Source organism: Perissodus microlepis, chromosome 19, assembly GCF_051167445.1.
Source record: "Perissodus microlepis isolate ML-2025 ecotype Zambia chromosome 19, ASM5116744v1, whole genome shotgun sequence".
NCBI lineage: Eukaryota > Metazoa > Chordata > Actinopteri > Cichliformes > Cichlidae > Perissodus > Perissodus microlepis.
Genome location: NC_140479.1, coordinates 6,223,320 through 6,242,039, shown reverse-complemented (window position 1 = coordinate 6,242,039; position 18,720 = coordinate 6,223,320). Strand labels below are relative to the sequence as shown.

General features: G+C 41.9%; 1 protein-coding gene across 2 annotated transcripts in view; it reads left to right on the top strand.

Moving 5' to 3' along the window:
• The first annotated feature begins 728 nt into the window (after positions 1 to 728).
• The window catches only part of LOC146365247 (protein jagged-2-like), a 51,229-nt gene continuing 33,237 nt past the window's right edge, over positions 729 to 18,720 (top strand). For both annotated transcript variants that reach the window (XM_084914254.1, XM_084914253.1), the window contains exons 1-3: positions 729 to 1,062; positions 2,015 to 2,338; positions 18,548 to 18,605. In XM_084914254.1, coding sequence (XP_084770380.1) covers positions 991 to 1,062; positions 2,015 to 2,338; positions 18,548 to 18,605 — 454 coding nt within the window. In that variant the 5' untranslated portion in view covers positions 729 to 990. The remainder of the gene's footprint in view (positions 1,063 to 2,014; positions 2,339 to 18,547; positions 18,606 to 18,720) is intronic.

Here is an 18,720-nt window from a genome sequence, read left to right as displayed (position 1 = left end):
GCAGACATTTCTCTAGAATTAGTTTTTAAAAAAATATGAGATGGGACAGTGTGAAACTGTGGATGCAGAAAATGACACAAACAGTAGGTGGGATCCTCTTTCATCTTACACATTAAACTCTTCATGCTGCTTAAGGAGTTGCTTTTAGGCTGACATGCATTGACTGCATTGGCAGGAGTCATTTAGTGTAGGCACTCATGCAGCACGTCAGAAAATATAAGACAACAAAGGTGTAAATTTACAGTGCATCAGTCTCGGGAGTCAGTAGAGGGCGCTAACAGCCCTGTTTCCTCAGGCTGCAAGTCAGTGAGGAGCAGCTCGTAGCGCAAACAGCATGAACTGCGCTCTGCATGTCCTCACTGATTATTTATGACTATCGTTTACAGTATGTGAATTATAAGAATAAAAGCAAAAGTTTCTCTGTACATTTTTTCTGTCACATTTTTATCGTGACAATTTCATATAGAGAAACATACAGAGAAACTGAATTTTGTTTGAATTGATTTGATTTTTTGCTAAGAGCCTTAAAAATGCCCAATTCGAGGTAAAGTGTGAGAAAACGTCAATAATAAATCTATCAGCTGTCCTCCCTTTTTCCCGCCCCTCTCTTCATTGGCTCTCTACACCGACGTTCCACGCTAACGGGGCTGCGATTGGTCCGCTGGGCTGGCCGTCAAAGAGAGCTCCGGCTTTGGGCAGAGAGACGCATGCTGCTTCTAGTCCCTGCTGCTCAGTGCGTCGAGCGGCGGAGGGAATTGGAGTTTGTGCGTCTTGTTGTGAGTCCGTGGACCAAACAGCAGCAGCACCAGTGCGCTTTTCCTCCTCCAGAGCCGCGGGCATCCCGGGGAGGAGCAGCAGCCGTGCATGTATTGGATAGAAGGAGGAAGAGGATTCTGCTTTTTTGCCTCATTCATTATTATTTTTTGACTCATTGAGACATCCATATTTTCGCTTTTCCCTAATGGTAACCAACACCGAGCAGCCGGAGACATGTGGACTAATCTGGGGAAACTGCAGCGCTTCTTCCTCTTAGTGTGTCTTCTCCTGACGCTGCGGGCTGAGGTGAGAACTTTATGTCTTTCAGCTCCGAGGCAAATGATGATTTTGTTGCTCTGAAGTTCTGATTATTATTATTATTAATGCTGTTGTTGGGGTTTTTTGTGTGTGGTTGCTTGTTTTTGGGGGGTTTCTTGTGGGGGGCTCGGAATAAATTCCATTCTTAATTGAATTGCCTCCTGAATCACGTGTTCTGGAATTTCAGGAGACAAATTAGATTTGCCAAAATTCTCTGCTGTGTCATAATTGCGCGTGTAACAGCAGACATCCGCAAATTTGTTCTCATCCAGGCGCCGAATGACTGCTATCCGCACCGAGTGCGTTAATGCGCGCCCGCTCTTGAAAGTTTGGTTACTCTAAGAAAAAAAAAAGATCGTTAAGTGTCTTCACATGTTAGCAGTGCACCCTCACCTGCACAGAGAATCCCTCTACTGCTGTTATCAGCAGCAAGCGCCTCTAAATCTTTTAATGGTTTGCTTGTCTTTTCACTTTAGGTGATTTTGACTTTTAACTCGGACTGGATGGGTTTTCAAGGTGGATGTGTTTGTAAAGCAGGACTGCAGACTGATCTGCAGAGTGAGCTAAACTGGGAGTGCTAGGTCCCGAAGCTGAACCGTGCCAAAAATGTACAGTAGCGTCTGTGCAGAGTGACTGCGCTGCAAACACATGAGCCCAGGTCGTGTTTTCTCCCCACATCCACTTGTTTCCACCTGGAATGTCCGCGTGCAGTTTTGTGGAGAGCTTTCACTGAATCAGTGACATTTCTCGTAAGGGCAGCGATGGTTATTTAACCGAGGGTCATGCAACACTTTGTATACCTGCATGAATCACTGATAGAAACAATAAACTGACTAAATGTAAGGTTTAAATTACTATTATTATTATTTTAATTACCTGTTACAGAGAGATGCTGCTACCATCTTAGGCATTTTTTTTCACACTGCCTTGTTCTCCTCAGGTGTCTCGGGCCACCGGTTACTTCGAGCTGCAGTTGATTTCGGTGGAAAACCCCAAAGGTCTGCTAAACAATGGCGATTGTTGCGACGACGAGAAGAGCGCGGCGGAAGGCCACTGCGGCGAGGACGAGTGTGACACCTACTTAAGAGTGTGCTTAAAGGAATACCAAACGGAGGTCACGACTAATGGACCGTGCACCTACGGCACGGAAACTACACAGGTTATCGGTGGGAATACTTTTCAGTTCAAAGGCGGACAGAAAACGGGACAGAACCGGAACAACGATGTCGGGAAGATCAAGATTCCCTTCCAGTTTGCGTGGCCGGTAAGTGGACCTTGCATGATGAAAATTTGCCACTTTTATGTGATAATTGCGCTTTTTAAATTTTTGTTTTGTTTTTTTTCGCTGTAACATTCCGATTTCTCTTAAAAGAACGCGTAAAACACTTTGACCCAATTATGTTCGTTAAAATTGCCATTTAGGACGCGCAGGTGGACACAAGTTTACTAATATGTCATTTTATTTGCCAAAAATAAAATATAAATGTAAAATTGGATGTTGTCACGTATTGAGGCTAAACCCTGGCTCACGCAAAGTGCAGCGCGCATCAGTTTGGCACAGTTCTCTGCAACAAGTCGCTCCTTGTCTGAATCTCTGCTTGCCACTCATTCTATCCAAAGTTTTGGCAACTTTTGGACTCTTCACATCATCAGTGATTCAGTCAAGTCACGGGGTAGATCACGCTCTTCTCTGGGAACTTTGCAGGAAATGTCCCCGTGCTTCTGATAAAGCCAAAACCACCTGGTGAGCGCAGGACGCAAGACTTTTACGCATAGTGGTGGAGTGGTGTCTCAGTTCGATGAGATACCAAATAAGCTGCTGTTTGTGTGGCTTGTGTGTTTAAATGAAAGGAAGGGGGGGGGGGGGGGGGGTTATGTAAGGATTTTCAGTGCTGATTAAGAAGTGGCAGGTAACTTATTATCTAATCCAAACAGAATGGAGAGCCAATCAAAACCTGCCCCTGCTCCTTATTTGGAGGAACAGCGTGGGAAAGTGGATCAGAGCTGGCAATCAGAGTTTTGTTTAAAAAAAAACACTGCGGTTACACCCACAGATCTGCATCAGGGAGGTTTACTGTTTGAAATGATGTTTTGGTGGAGTTTACAGGTTTTGTTCCCACAAAACAGCTGAGTGAGCTGTCCAAACAAGAGTCATCAGTCACTGTGAGACAATCTGGAGAAGAGGATCAAGGTTAAAATTGATCATCAGAGCATCAAGGCAGGGATTAATCACAGGATATTAATGGAGGTGATTAGTCCAGTAATCAATTAGCCAAGGGAGGGAAAGTGATAAATCTTTTAATGATTGAGCAAACATTTATTTACATTCCCAATTCCTAACTATTTTATGATTTAGCATAGTTAGAAAAATTAATAAACAAACACTCAAAACAAATGCACAAAAAATGGTTGATTTCTTAGTGGAAACACTGGTAGATTCCTTTACTCAAAAAAAATAACTTTATAACTTTATAACATTTTTTTGCATTTTATTTTGTTAAAAACATCTCAGGTCTGACCCATGAAGTCATGGATAAATGATGATAGAGGGGCGTGATAGGGTGCTGGGATGTCCTGTGGCAGAGGACTTCTCTGGGTTCCCAGGTGTGCATCAGACTTATTCCAGTGGGAAATGGGATCTGTAGTCTGTGTTTGATTTGAACTTTCTTTGGTTGTTCTGAGGAGTTTTTGAGGTGTGGCCCGGTGCACTGTTCTGCAGGATGGAGCTGCTTTTTCGGTGGGTGGCATCCACACGAATTAGCAAGACCCAAGAATTTCCAGCAGAACATTTCATTGTAACAAAACGGTCAGCGGTATCCGTTTCATCTGTCAGCAGATTACTGTTGCAGTTTGTCAGTGTATAACGGTGTACCTAATCTTTTTGATTTTTAAAAGATTTACGTTAATACATAGCTTTGAACTTTTAGGATCATGTGGTGGGCGTTTGGCAGAAATAATATTTTGCAAAAAAAATAAAAACATGAAATTACTTTCAGGAATGACGGGGGGGGGGGGGGGGGGGGGGATGAGTCCCCGTGCATCTGTTCATGTCAAAATGTACATATCGGGTTCTTTGTGTGCTTGGGTTGGCAGCAAGACCTTCCCATTCATCACTCCCCATGGTCAGCTGTCAGCAGAGGGGAAGATGGAAGTAGTAAGTTGGGGCCTTGCAGGCAGATTCGGTTACCACTAAGTTGTGTGTGACACAGGCGGTGGATATCAGTGTCACCTTCTACTCAAACAAGTGAACATCCTCCGGTCAATCGGGGCTGGGGGATGCCTTTACCTCGCCGCCTCTCAGGTTCACGCTCTACCCATTATTGGGTCATTGTTTCACTCGTCATGTGTGGGGTTGCTGTTTTCTGCTATCTGACAGACAGCAGATAGAGGTGTGTTTGTGTGTGTGTGTGTGTGTGTGTGTGTGTGTGAGAGAGAGAGAGAGAGCAGCATAAAGAAGGAGGGTATCAGCATTCAGCAGCTTCTTCTGATGAGGATGTCAAAGTCGCAGCAGTTGAAGGCTTGTAAAACAAATAGTTAGAAATAAATAGCATTTCACATTTTAAAGCAGTGCTCCATAAAGTTAACAGTGTTGAGTGAGCTGGTTTCATATGTACAGTGTCATCATGTTGATTATTTGGGAGTAATTGATTAATCATGTAATGTAACTATCAGATAATTGAAAGAAGAAAGAAAAGATGCCTGGAATCAAAAATGATGTCTTTGAGTGTTTTCTTTCTACCCGGCAACACTGTAAAATCCACAGACAGACATCATTGAAAATAATAATCAGGAGAGAAAAGCAGCTAAAAAGAAAAAGAGAGGCCATTGCATGTAACCGTTTGTGATATCACAGATAATGCCGACTCTAAGCAACTGTTTCTTTCAGCTTGACAGTTATAAATATTCAGATTCCTGGTTAAAGACAGTTTCAGCACGTGCACCACAACTTCAGTCATCTCAAACCTCCAGATCAGGAACACCTGAATGATTACTGTGTAAACTTTGGCCTTGTTTCCCTAATCTTGTTGGACACTTAGAAGTGATGGAAATGACTCAATCGGTGAGGAGAATAAACTAAATGATTATAGCAAAATGCTATGAATAAAATAGACATGACAGTCAACACAAAAGGGTTCAGACATTCTTTATAGTGCATGTTTGAGGTATAGTAACACAATAGTGAACTCAGAGGAGAGAAACAAAGTATTGATCCAATATCAATACCAGGGTTGGTGTTGATATTGGTAAACCTTTTTGCAGCATCAATTTCATGGAGCTACTGTCCTGCCTTCTTCAGTCAGTTTTCGCAAAGTGATGAAAACTCTATTTCTAAAACATATTAATGTAGTTATGTAGCCTTTTCTCACCTGGGATTAGTTTTATTTTTGAGGAAAACTCTGTTTAAGATCCCAAATATGTGTCGTATGCGTGTAAAATTTGTTGTCAAAAGGATGAACACATGTATGAGGCCGTGGCCTGTAGCCTGTGGTGCTGCTATAGTAGACTCTATTGGCTGACCTCTGTATCTGGGCCACTGGTCCTGACATAAATTAGCTGCAAAAAAAGGACATTGTTCTGCCCTCTCTTCCTTTGCCAATCATTTCTCCTTCATTTTAACCCCTCTGGCTTTTGGGGCCTTCAATGACATGTTCTTTCATTAGAGAAGAGAAGGGGGGGAGGGATTGGTCGATAGAATGAAGGAAGGAGTGATGATGGGGCAAAGGGAGGTAGAAGGGAAGAATGGGCCCCCTTTCAAAATTCTGAGGTTTTGCCACAAGGGAGGTGTATTTTTAGGATGCGGTCTTTTAAGATGTTGCTTTCTTTTAGTTGTTTTTTTTATAGTGACTGAAGCAAAAACAAACATTTACTTCTTCTCTTATTCCTTCTCTGCCGCTCCACTCGTACCCAAACCTTCCTCCGGCCCTCCATCTCCTTCTCCCTCTCTCCTTATGGGGGTATTTTTAGAGCTGCTGTCCTTCTCTCACCCCTCTGTGAGTAAATCAGGGATCTAGGGTGAATACTCCTTCAGTTTCATAGCCCGCTTTTTTTCCCCCCTCCCGCCTGCCCCATCTTTTGCCAGAATACCCCCTCCACTCCCTCAGCCTGGTGGAGCTAAGGGACAGAGGTGGAACAGCTGTTGTTCAGAGACCTCCTGCTCCCCCTCCTCCTCGGATAAATGTTTTAGCGAATTGCATTAGGAAAGCAGGCTATGATTACAGCACGCGGCGTGTAAGATCACGTCTCTCGGAGGAGTATCAGTGAGCAATCACAAAGTGTAATGTTGGATGACAGCGAGTTGCTGCCTTCCTCGGTCGTGTCCTCGATGCTACCACTGCCAGCGGTAGGCTCGTTTGGCTCATTTGCCGAGTGCGTCCTTGGCGCAGTCTCTGTCTCTTCCATCAGGGAGCTCTTTCCTGTTTGCTGATACTTTTATGGTTGATTAGGTTTGGGTATTGGTTAGGAGGATGTGAAGCCCAAAGGGACAGAGGTGTAGGGTTGGTCTGGTTAGGGAAGCTGAATGAAAAGACACATGATGCAAAAGCACATGAAGCTGACTACCTGGTGTTACAGGTGGGCAGTGTGGTCACATAGCCAGAATTCTGGTGTCAGCTTACTGAAGAATTCTCCTTGCATTTCACGTTAACACAGTTTACAGGACTGAGAAGGAATTTAGAAAGCTAGTGTCTGCTTTTTAAATAAAGTTTGATTGTATTTCTGAGTGATCATCATACATATATAATTTTTAAAGAATATGGGAGGTACATCTATGTTGAATGTAAGGATTATGCAGTGGTTTAGTTTGGCGCAGGCTGACGTAAATGACTGGTTTTTGGTGGCGAGAGTGTTTTGAAACTACACAGGAACTACAAAAAAGATGAAGTATTTAGAGTTGCGACTGGTTGCTCATTTCCTGGATTAAAATGCTTTTGAACAACATCCTGCATAATTAGTTACTTGCATGCAACAGTTTGAACCAGCTTTATTGGCTGTGTCCACCAGAGTGCTAGTAAGCAGTTTTAGAAAACAAGCAAGCTTTTAGTCATGGATGCAGATTTCAGAAAACGCAGCCGCTCACAAAATAGAAATGATAGTCTGTGGTCTCCAGCCTGCTGCTTCTCTTAGTTTGTGTTTAATAAGCCTAAAAGCCTGCAGCGTGATCATGGTGAGGCTCTGTTACGTGATGTTAACTGCACTCACAGTGGATCTGCTCATCTTTCCCACGCTGGTTTGATGTCAGATGACCTGTTTCTGGTCAGAGGCATGGAAATGTGTTGTTAGCTGCTCTGCCTGGTCAGCTGATTGATGCACATGCTGTGGATGGATTTGATTTTATGTGTAACTTGTGTGTCTGCGGGGGCGGATTTGTGTTTCTGCACTTATTAGGCTGTGGTGATATAAATGGGTTTACATCATTAATTCAAACTTTTTAAAGTAAATACAAATTTTTTTTAGCTTGCTACTTTCTAAAGCAAAACGTGAATAGAATTTAGTCATGATACAACTACACAGAATGCTTTACATGGTTTGTAATTGACATTTCACATCATAAATAACACAGCAGCTTAATACTATTGCATTACAGTGTCTTCTGTCTTTTCTTTCTCCCTTCATCCTTGACCGGTTGCAGCAGATGGCCATTCCCTCTCTTAGCCTGGTTCTGCCAGAGATTTTCTTCCTGTTAAAATGCACTTTTTCCTTCCCACTGTCACCATGTGCTTGCTCAAAGGGGGTTGTTTGATTGTTGAGGTTTTGTCTGCATTAGTATAGCTTACAATATAAAGTGCCTTGATGCATTGAGGTGACTGATGTTGTGATTTGGTGCTCGGTCACACGGTCATATAAGTGACTTTCCAGCATTCTAACTGTGTTAAATTCATAACGTGTGTGTTTTGGTGAGGCAGACATGAAGTAGTATATGGATTATGAACACTGAGGTGAGCAGGGGTGATGAAAACAACATGTTAGAGGCATATACACACAGAGCAGCTTAATTTCCCACTTGACTCTCCAGTTTTGCTGACAGGGCTAATAGAGCGCAGTTAGATGTGGGTACAGGGAGAGACATTATGATGGGATGAAGGCGGGATGGAAAAGAGAAAGCGATTTTGTGTGATGGCCAAACCTTCCTTTGTTCCACTATTTATTTACCTCCCAAAATCTCCCATCAATCCCATGTTTATTTTATCCATCTCCCTCTTTCTCTCACAGGGTACCTACCAGGAGAACACCCTCCAACTACATATTTTGTTAGTTAAAAGGTTTTTGGCTTTGGTTAGTTTGTTTTGTTTTCAGGGTTCAGCGTTCACCTGAGGTTTGCTTTTTCTTTGTCCAGAAACAGACTGGGAAAAGATCTTTGCATTGCATTATTTTTTTTTTGTATTTGGCTCATTTAGGTTCACGCTGTGAACCAGCTGATGAACTAAAATGACATGGAGAGAAGTTTTGGATTTCTTTCATGCACAAGGTCAGCAATTCAACAAGCATAATCAAATCTTAATCCTCATCTTATAAGGATTTTTTTTTTAGTTGTTTGCAGGATTTTGTAGTTTATACTTACACTAGAGTGACACACTTGTTGGTAGATCTTATTTTTTTAGAGTTTACTCCAGTAAAGAGCACATGAAGTAGGAGTTAGACTTCCTGACACGACTGTCATTCTTTTTGTGGAAAAATGAAGCGAACGAAAGGAATAAACACACTAGAGTTCAAGTAAACCACTGCAAAGATATACAGCATGAATAAACCCTGACCTTACCCTTACTCGTCATTTGGCTGAAGTAATAAAACTGGAGAGAAACTCATAGAAATGGGCCTTTACACATCTTACTACAAGTCCCTCTTCGTCCTCTGTATCCTCCTGAAACTTGGATACTGTGCAGCCTGTTGTAACTGGCCTCTCCAGAGGGATTGGGTGAAGGTTCAGCAGGGTTTCTCAACTCATGTGGGACCCAAATCTCTGCCAATAATCTCTATTGCCCAACCTCCCCTTCATGGAGAAACCCGTGAAATACTCTCTGAAGCGCTATAATGCAACTAAACTTAATCTACCTTTCTCTTTTTCCATGTAAAGGATCAAAGTGTAAGGTTGTCATGTCTGATATTAGTCATTTAAAGCTGATCAAACAAAGCAAATGTTATAAACCCGGTATGCTTATAAGATTAACAGACATTTAAATGTGTTGTGTTTAACTTAAAGTCCCAGATCGAATCTATAAAAAGTGCCCGTGATGTCTTTGTCTTACATTGTAAGGCAACTTAAAAATGACGTTGTAAAGAAATGTGACATTTCTACTCCTATTGTACTTTATCAGACGTAGCTGGGCGTTAGAAGGTTACACCAAAGTTTCAGCCAGCTGGCCACATAATGAAGCACGAGCGAGCATCAGTATGTGAGTGAGAAATGAGAGAAATGATGGATTAAGGGCCCTATTCTACCTTCTTTTCCATCCTTCTTTGACTTTTGAGGTATTTTTTATTTGCTTCTCTTGTTTCTTGTCACTTTTTATTGATAGAGATGAAGCTCCACTCATCCACTTGTCCTGTAGCTTTTAGCAGCTCCACAAGCTTGTCATCATCAGTGTAGTTTGCTTGAGAAATCTTGAAACTATAGATGCCCATTAGAACACTTTAAAAGGAGTTTAGTTCTTTTTAAATGCATTAAAATTAATCCTATGTTGGCATAAATGTACAACTCTGAACCCAACATGCTCTCATACCACTCAAAGTTTATTTACCATTGAAGAAGTTCATTTAAAACAGCATTTAGACCTAACATTACCTAACTGCCCCCACCTTGTCCACATGTTAAAAAACATTATTTGTGTTTGCAGCAAAGGGCAGGTGGACCGTTTATTTGTCACATCTGTGCTAAGGTGGGCCACTATTGAAGGACTCGGTCAGGATTTTCCCACGGCGTGAATATCGCTTTCCCAGTGGAGCTGTGGAAATGAGGCCTGCTTAAACCTCTTTGTCACCGCACCTTTCAGCAGGAACAATGACTTTATACCTCAGCTATTGTCCCCGGATATTGAGTTAACAAGACAAGTAGAGGGAAGGCGAAACAGAGATCTAGGAGGACAGCTGTGTTGGGCAAATTGTCAGCAGTGGATCTTAGAGCCTCTGGAAGTGCTGAATATGCTGTTCATAAATATATATTCAGCAAATGTGTCTTTGGACTCTGGGATGAAGTCAGGGTAGCACCTCCATACTGCTCATTATCACTTCTTTCACTTCTAGTCCTCATTATTATTAATCCTACTGTACGTATCAGAGGTATTACTGTAAGTCTCGGCAATTTCCAACTTACAAACTGCAGGTGGAGATTAAAGGAAATGAAGAAAGATCAGTGAATTCTTTGTTAAATCAGTTTGTGGTTTAGTATGTAAATGTCAGAACATGAAAAAACGAGTTGCAGGTATTTCCAGTTGCGTGTCTTGTGTAAACAGAAAGGGAATAACTCAGACTTACAAAGCTAGGATTTATATCATACGTCAGCTCATCTTTAGAGGGCTGATAAAGAAAGTAAAAAGAACTGAAAAAAATATTGTTCTTGCCACAGGCTGCTTGATCACAGTTGGGTCATAAACACCATGCGGATATCAGGTCAGTTGAAATTGGCTGGCTAACTGGCCGGGTCGCAGCCCCAGGTGTGTGTGCCTGTGCTGAGTCGGGAGTTTTCCCCTCATAGCCAAGAGGTTTGCTGTGAGTATGATTTAAGGGGAAATAGTGTATTGTTTATTTGCAGTTTTTACATTAGAATCAGTTCAGTTGTTCTGACATAGTTTTGAGAGATATTGCAGACAACAAAGTTACGATAATAAACATTGTTCTTGACTGCATCACTGGCTGTTTTTGTGCACACCTGGATTTTTTGGTCTATGTCTTTGGATGACTTTGATGCAGTTCCAGTTCAGTTTCCTGAACAATCTTTGAACAGTATAGCTTTCACCAGACTAACATCGTTTAACTGGGTATTAACTGCTGCACATGGCCACTGGACATCGTGAATTATGATTCTGTATGGTGGACGTTTGTGTTGAGATTTCAGCCTTTGTTTCAGATTTGTCACCTAACAACAAGCTGCGAGACCTCATGTTGGAGAAGCTAGAGCATACAAACATTTGGCATCATTAAATGTGATTAAGGAGTCATCATATAATTAACAAATCGTCTGTCCATCAGCAAACTAAACTCATCTTTCCAGCTTTTCTTCACGCTGTATGGATACATGTGTGCCGTTTCTTTTCTCTCTGTATCTGATATTCCAATATTTGTATAAAATTCAACTTTTCTCAAGCTGTTCTTGTTTGTCTTCGACGTGTTAGCTTAGCTTTCCTCTGAAAATAGCCTGCTGCCACTTACACATCTAGAACTGCACATTACCCAAGGAACCCACCACAGTACCTACACACTTATATTTCGCTTCAGCTCACTTCGGAAATCAGTAGGTTGTAATAAATAAAAAAATAAGTAAACCCAGTGGATTTGTTCAGTGAGCCACTGTGGACTTTTACGGCCATGGTTGGTCTGAATTTGGCGCTCTCTCTCTGGTCTTTTCCAGCACGTCACTGTGTTTACAAATCAAATCAGTAGCTTCAGCCAAGCATTTGAGCTAATCACAGACCCACTCCTTACAATAAATCAGTGCAAAGTTTGGAGAATCTGCACAATTGAAATTTCACTCATACTCACTCTACAGACTGCATCCAGACTCGGATGCACAGATACCTATTGTGCTCCTCCAAGATCACAAGTTAAGAGACGAGCGATTGTGCTAGTACTCCGAGATAATGCAGTAAAACATGAGAAAACATCAGAGTCCCCCACTTGTGGTTGTGATACATAGATGTACATGCACAGTAAGTGCAGCCGGCGGCAGCTTCTGACGGTTTGATGAGGCGGTAATAAAAACTCAGATTTTTATCTCTGTACATGCTCTGACTTTCAGCGTTCAGTGGAAATTTGGAGAAGCATCGTATAACCTTACTGTAGAGGTATGATTAGAGAAAGTCACATTTCTTTCTTAGTTATATCACTTAGGACTAACTAATAGATTTAAGGTGGTATTTTCTCCCTCAGACATACGTGCTATTGATTCAGTATGAAAGGCAAATTCACAGAATTCCTATCTGTTGCCGGAGGAGGCGGCGTGACCTGGAGCGACAGAAATAGCTTTTCATGCGTTTGGTGTGGGAAAAGTGAATTGGGTCATTTCACCATTCTGCAGCTCCAGTATAAAGACCTGATTAGATTAGCTTTGATTAGATTTGCTGTCTGAACGAGGCCTCCTCGGGGAGGGTTGGCACATTGAGGCCTCCTTAGAGAGAAGAGGTGGTAGTGGGTGGAGGGGTGCTGGGCTCGTTCTGTTAATAACGTGCTAAATTAACCATCCGAGCCCTTCTCTGCCGGGAGCAACATGTTTTATTCATGTCAATAGACTAACAGGTGTGACGTGACAGGTGTTGCTGCTGCTTTTATTTTTTTTCTTCTTCCTCAGATCACAACTCTGGAAAAGTTGTTAATTGGGTCTCTGGATTTTTTTTTACTCCTTTTGCCGTGAACAATTCCTGGCTGTTGTGAGTTTCAGTTAAAAGAACATTCCTCGTCATTATGCTCCACCTGTGACTGTGGAAGTTTTTCAAAAATTGTTGTTGCACATCTTTTATGCAACATCCTTGTGGTATTACTTTTATATTACTGCACTCTGCTTTTAATTTATTTGACTGTTCACACATGGAGGCTTTTGACATTTGTTTTTAGCTGCTGAGTTCTTCTGAAGGGTTTGTGCTGTGATATTCTTTCTTCTTTCTTTCTTTCTTTTTCTAATCCTTTATAAGGATTTCCAAAATTAAAGTGGAAGTAAATTAAATGATTGTTAGAGGTGCCCACTGGAGCCAAAATGGTTGTTAGTTGTAATTGTTAGTTTCAGCTGTTCAGTTTGCTGACTCCAAACGAATCCCCTGAGGTATTACTGAATAAGAATGCATCCTTCAGTTCAGTTGTTCTATTATATTTTATTTATTTAGTGCCAAATTGCTACAACAGTCACCTCATGGGACTTTACAGGTAATAATACAGAGAAACCCCATCAATCAGGTGGCTCCCTTTGAGCGAGCACTTGGCAACTGTGGGAAGGAAAAACTCCCTTTTAACAGGAAGAGACCTCTGGACGAACCAGGCTCAGGGAGGGGCATGAGGGGAGGGAGACAAGACAAGGTGGTAACATTCATTTTTAATTATGCTGCATTTATGTAAGCTCAAATATACTGTATTTACTCTAACTATATGAAGTTACACTCAGAACCTGACATAAAGCACAGAAACCAATACAGCAAATGAACCAATTTGTGCATATGTATAAGTTTTATGGATTTACCTCACCTTACAGGTTTCATCCTGCCCCAAATGTTCTGTTTTGGATAGTTTTTTCTACTCCCGGCTCTTTATGATGTCAGTGAGAGGGGAACGCCCTATTATGGTGATCAGAGATTTTGTTGACACACCCACCTTTTGCAGTATTTTGTTTTCAAGTAGCTGCCAATCAGAAAAAGTTGGCTTAAAAAAAGGAGAAGGAAGCTAAAACATCTTGTTTCAGACATACGCAGTGAGAAAAATACAGCTTATTTTATTATTACTGTGAATAATGCAAACCTACTCTAGTATTAGGAGTTCTTAACAGTGAGTGATCTTCTGGCCTTAGTTTTATAGTACTGGCACCACTTCATCTGCACAATAGCTTCTCTTATGGCTTGTAGTGCAGTTTAATTTGTTCCAACAATATTACACACACTGCTGAGTGCGTTCAGAGGGTTCTCCAAATGACTCAGATTGAGACTGCGCTGTTGTAGACTGCATATTTTTTTCACTTTACTCCCTGAATCAGTTTTATAAAAAGTTGGAATTCCCTTCTGGGAATGGAAAAGTAAAATCAGGGTGACTTCGATTATCCAAGCGAGAACTCCAAGTTTTCTAGTGGCTGCAGTTCAATGGAAGAAAGCTTGTTAGTGCGTATGATACACATAATTTGCAGCGTGTCGAGCAGCTCCAGACTGTACAGTTTATTCTCAGCAGAGTTGTGTGTCGCTGGCGGCTGTTCCTGCCGTGGTGAGGCAGTAATTTATTCATTGAACAGGTGAAGGCGGTGAGGAGTGGGCTGGTTTCTCCTCGCCTAATGAAAACTCAAATCCCTCTGACTCCTGTAAATTGGTTAGGAGGTGTCAAGTGTCTCCCAACACACCCTTACACTCCCTTCCTCCCCTCCCAAGCCTCATGTCTCTCTCTCACACACACACACACGCACAGACACAAACACACACAGATAAGGTTGTCTCGCTGCAGACTGCAGGGACGTGACACTTTGATCTTCAAGCTCCTGGCCTTCGGTGACACACATAGCCTCCTGCTTTAGTCTATGACAGACACTCTTATACAGAAACACACATACACTCATGTCAAGGTGCTCTGAGGTTCGGAGAAAGCCCCATCTGTCTGGAAGTCAGTGGCTGTGACATTTAAAATTGATTACAAGGGGAAAATTGATTATGATAATGTCCACTTGTGTTCACTCAGAGTAGAATTATGGCTTCTCACCGCGCTCATAAATCACTACTGTGTCATCTAAAGAACCGAAGAAGAAGCTGGTATGATCTGGACACTGTGCTCGGATTGTCCTCAGAATGATGCCATAGTTTGGGGATTATTAGTACTGGAACAACTCTGAGCAATTATAAGATTATGTGCTAGCAAACACTTCAGCATTGAAAAACCAATGGCTGAATATCTTTTCTCAACATTTAATCTTGTTAAAATAAATTGTAAAAATAAAATTGCGCTGGTGTTGAAGACTTTACCTCTTTTACAATCCTTCTTGTTTTTTAATATAGGAGCCCAGAGAGGCGATGGTTACGTATACTCTATACAACATGTCTCATTCATCCATTCACACTGTGACTGCTTATATTACTGCTGCAGTCTTTATCTCGCAGGGTAGAATAGCTCATCCTCTTCCAAACGATTGTAGTAATAGCTGCATTACAAAATAAAAGTTGGGAAAACTGTAGCGGCTTTCTGTCCCTTGTGGTGATGCTGTAACACATGCCTACACTCACAGAGGGAGTGTAGAAAAGAGCCTGTAAGAAAATGCTCCTGTGAATGCCTCTGGCTCTCTCTGGAAGTTCTGTGACATTACGTAGACACCTTGCGGCTACGAAACCTCTTTGTTTAATGTCATTTCCACTTTCCCACATTTGATTGCGTTACTAATTTGGCAGGCATGCCTGAGATCGCTCCAACTTTCAGATTTAGGATTGGTAAAGTAGGCGCATTCATTGAATTAAGATGAGAGGTAAAGAGATGTGAGGTAACGACAGGAGCTTTACCTTTCATGTACCCAGGATTTTAACATCAGATACAGCAGTTTTTACGTTAATCAGTTCGTGATGTGTAGAGTAAAAAGATAAAAATGTCTACCTGGTGCTGGGGTGATTACTTCAAAAATGTAATGGGTGAAGAAAAAAGGGGGAAAAAAAGCGTAATTTTTTAAAAATATATAGTCACATTTCATTTCTAGAATAATCAAAAAAATCAGTTCTCCTTATATAATGCCAATTCACTGCAATTTTTTTGTTTCTTCCCTTTAATTAGTTGACAGACTTTACTTGAATAGAGCTCCATAAGACTAAAGAAACAGTGACACTCGTTTAGTGTACTAGTTGAGCATAAAACAACTTATCCACAAAACTGAACATGAATTTTTGATCCGTTTTCAAGTACGTCATTAATCATTTAGTCACACTCTATTTGCCATGAAACATTCGATTCTGGACTTGTTTTCGACGTTGCGCCAACCTGCATGTTATGAACACACCCTAAAATAAAAACAAATTTAAAAAACACGTGCTAACAAGCGCTAAGAGCAATATCTGACTTGTATTTTTGTCTCACCCACCCACCCAAAGAGCTTCACACCACGCAATTACGTTTAAAGCACCACCGAGCACCTGAGCGCTCTACCTCACCCCATGTCTTTTGCGCTTCGTCTTTAATCTCTCCTAGCGCCACTTTGTAACCTCCCTTGTAATCTTCCCTGCAGCCTTCAGTCACTCTGAGTCAGACTTGGGTCATGGGAACTCACAGCTGCTTGCTTGGCCCCATGCAGATGACAGACAGCGAGCTCCATCTCGGTTTGTTTGCTGATGCCCGTGAAAAAAAAGGGAGAGGGGGGAAAAATAGCCCTGCACCTGAAACAATCCACAGTTTGAGTTTGTTGCTGTGGGACAGTGGAGTCCATCTCTTCAGGAAAGTAGGGCATAGTGTGCAGGCATGCTGGGCTTTCACACGCATTATACACATAAACCTGCAGTTTAGCACTCAGCAGATTGTGACATTTACTGTATCTGGTATTATTTAACACAGAAATCCAAATTTAATCCTCATTTCTGTGGATGACAGACAATCCAAAGAAAGGCATAGTAACCATCCTGAACATGCAAACCCAAACAACAGATGGAGTAATAGAGTAGTATGCATCCATCAGGCATAACATTATGACCGCCTGCCTAATACTGTGTTGGTCCCCCTTTTGCTGCCAAAACACCCGTGACCCATTGGACATGGACTCCACTAGACTCCTTAAGGTGTGCTGTGGTATCTGGCAGCAAGATGTTACCAACAGATCCTTTAAGTCCTCTAAGTTGTGAGGTGGGGCCTCCACGGATTGGACCTGTTTGTTCAGCACATCCCACAGATGCTCAATTTGACTGAGATCTGGGAAACTTGGAGGCCAAGTCAGCACCTCAAACTCATTGTTGTGCCCCTCAAACCATTCCTGAACCATCTTTGCTTTGGACGCATTATCCTGCTGAAAGAGACCACAGCCATCAGGGAATACAGTTCCCATTAAAGGATGTACATGGTCTGCACCAGTGCTTAGGGGGGTTGTATGTGTCAAAGTAACCAGGCCACCTTCTTCCATTGCTCTGTGGTCTAGATGGTGGACAAGGGTCAGCATGGGCATCCTGACTGGTCTGCAGCTTTGCAGCCCCATGTACAACAAGCTGTGTATTCTGTTACCTTTCTATCAGAACCAGTATTAACTGCTACAGCAGCTCATCTGTTACAACAACAACAACAAACTTTATTTATATAGCACATTTAAAAACCAGTGGTGTACCAAAGTGCTTAACATACAAGAGAGTAAGATGAGGTAACAGGGAGGATAAAGGCTATGGCGAAGTACCAACATGGTAGCATGTTAAATGGCATTAAAAACACAAAAGTAAAGGAAATGCATATAAAAGCATAAAAGAACAATATATGTAAAGGATAAAACAGTCAGGAATTTTCAAAATGATTAAAAGTAGTTCAGAATAGACCGAAGATAGAAATAAGCATTAAGCTAACTAACAAACAGTCATTAACTGGTAGAAAAGGTGAGGCTAAATAGGCGCAATTTGAAGGATTGAATGGAATCAGACTCGCGCATAGTGATGGGGAGGTTATTCCATAGATCCAAGGCAAACGCTCGGTCACCTCTAGTCTTCAGCTGGGATCTCAGCTTTACCAAAAGTGACTGGGAAGATGATCTTAGTATTCTAGCAGGGGTGTAGACCACATGCATCAAAGACTCTTGGTCACCACTGTTCCTTCTTTGGACCACTTGTGATAAATACTAACCACTGCGGACCAGGAACACACCACAAGAGCTACAGTTTTGTAGCAATCATCTAGCCTTTGGAATTTGGCCCTCGTCAGACTGAAATCCCTAGGCTTGCCCGTTTTTCCCACTTCTAACACATCAACCACTATAGGTGCCATGATGATAAGTGTTATTCACTTCACCTGTCAGTACTCATAATGTTATGCCTGATCGGTGTATGCGTTCCTAGACATTTAAAACAAGTTGGGACACAGTTTCCTGTGGCGGATTTCAGTGGAGAAGGCAAGAAAATTATATTTCCCCATTGGAGATCAATATAGTCCATTTAACCGCCTTTTGGCAAGTCATCAAAAACCTGCCAGCTCTGGGGGTGCTGACCTCCCAGAGAATCTGGAAAAAAAGAGAAAAATATAAAGAATGTAATTAGGAGAATGTCTATCTGACTGAAATTGAAAGGATCATATGGAAACTGTGTTGCTACTTTCCAGGTGAATGCTTTTTTTTTTTTGAATGATCAGGTTGCTGCCCTTTTTAACTAGCCCTGGTTACACGGAAGGTAATCAGTGACAGCAGTGTGGGAACAAAACAAATTTTCCCACCGCTTCTTACCTTCTGTGCCAAAGATGTGTGTGTGTGCCAGTTTCTGAAAGCAGTCTTCCATGTTTGTTCGTATCTGGGTTTCTGTGTAAACTCACTGTCGTGTGCCATGTCTACATCATGAACTGGGCACGAGTCTGAGCAGAAAAGTTGATTGTGATGTTTCCGTATTAGTGCACCCCGTGATGACCTCTGTCTCTCCTCCTCTCTGTGTTTCAGCGAGCGTTCACTGTGATAGTGGAGGCGTGGGACAGGGACAACGGCACACACAGCAATGGTAAGGTCCACCTTTCAGTGTTCTTTCCATGGTTTCCATCTATCTTAGCAATGATGAGAGAGTGACACTGATCCTCACCTGCTAAGAAAGCAATGGATTTAGGCTTTTTTAAATC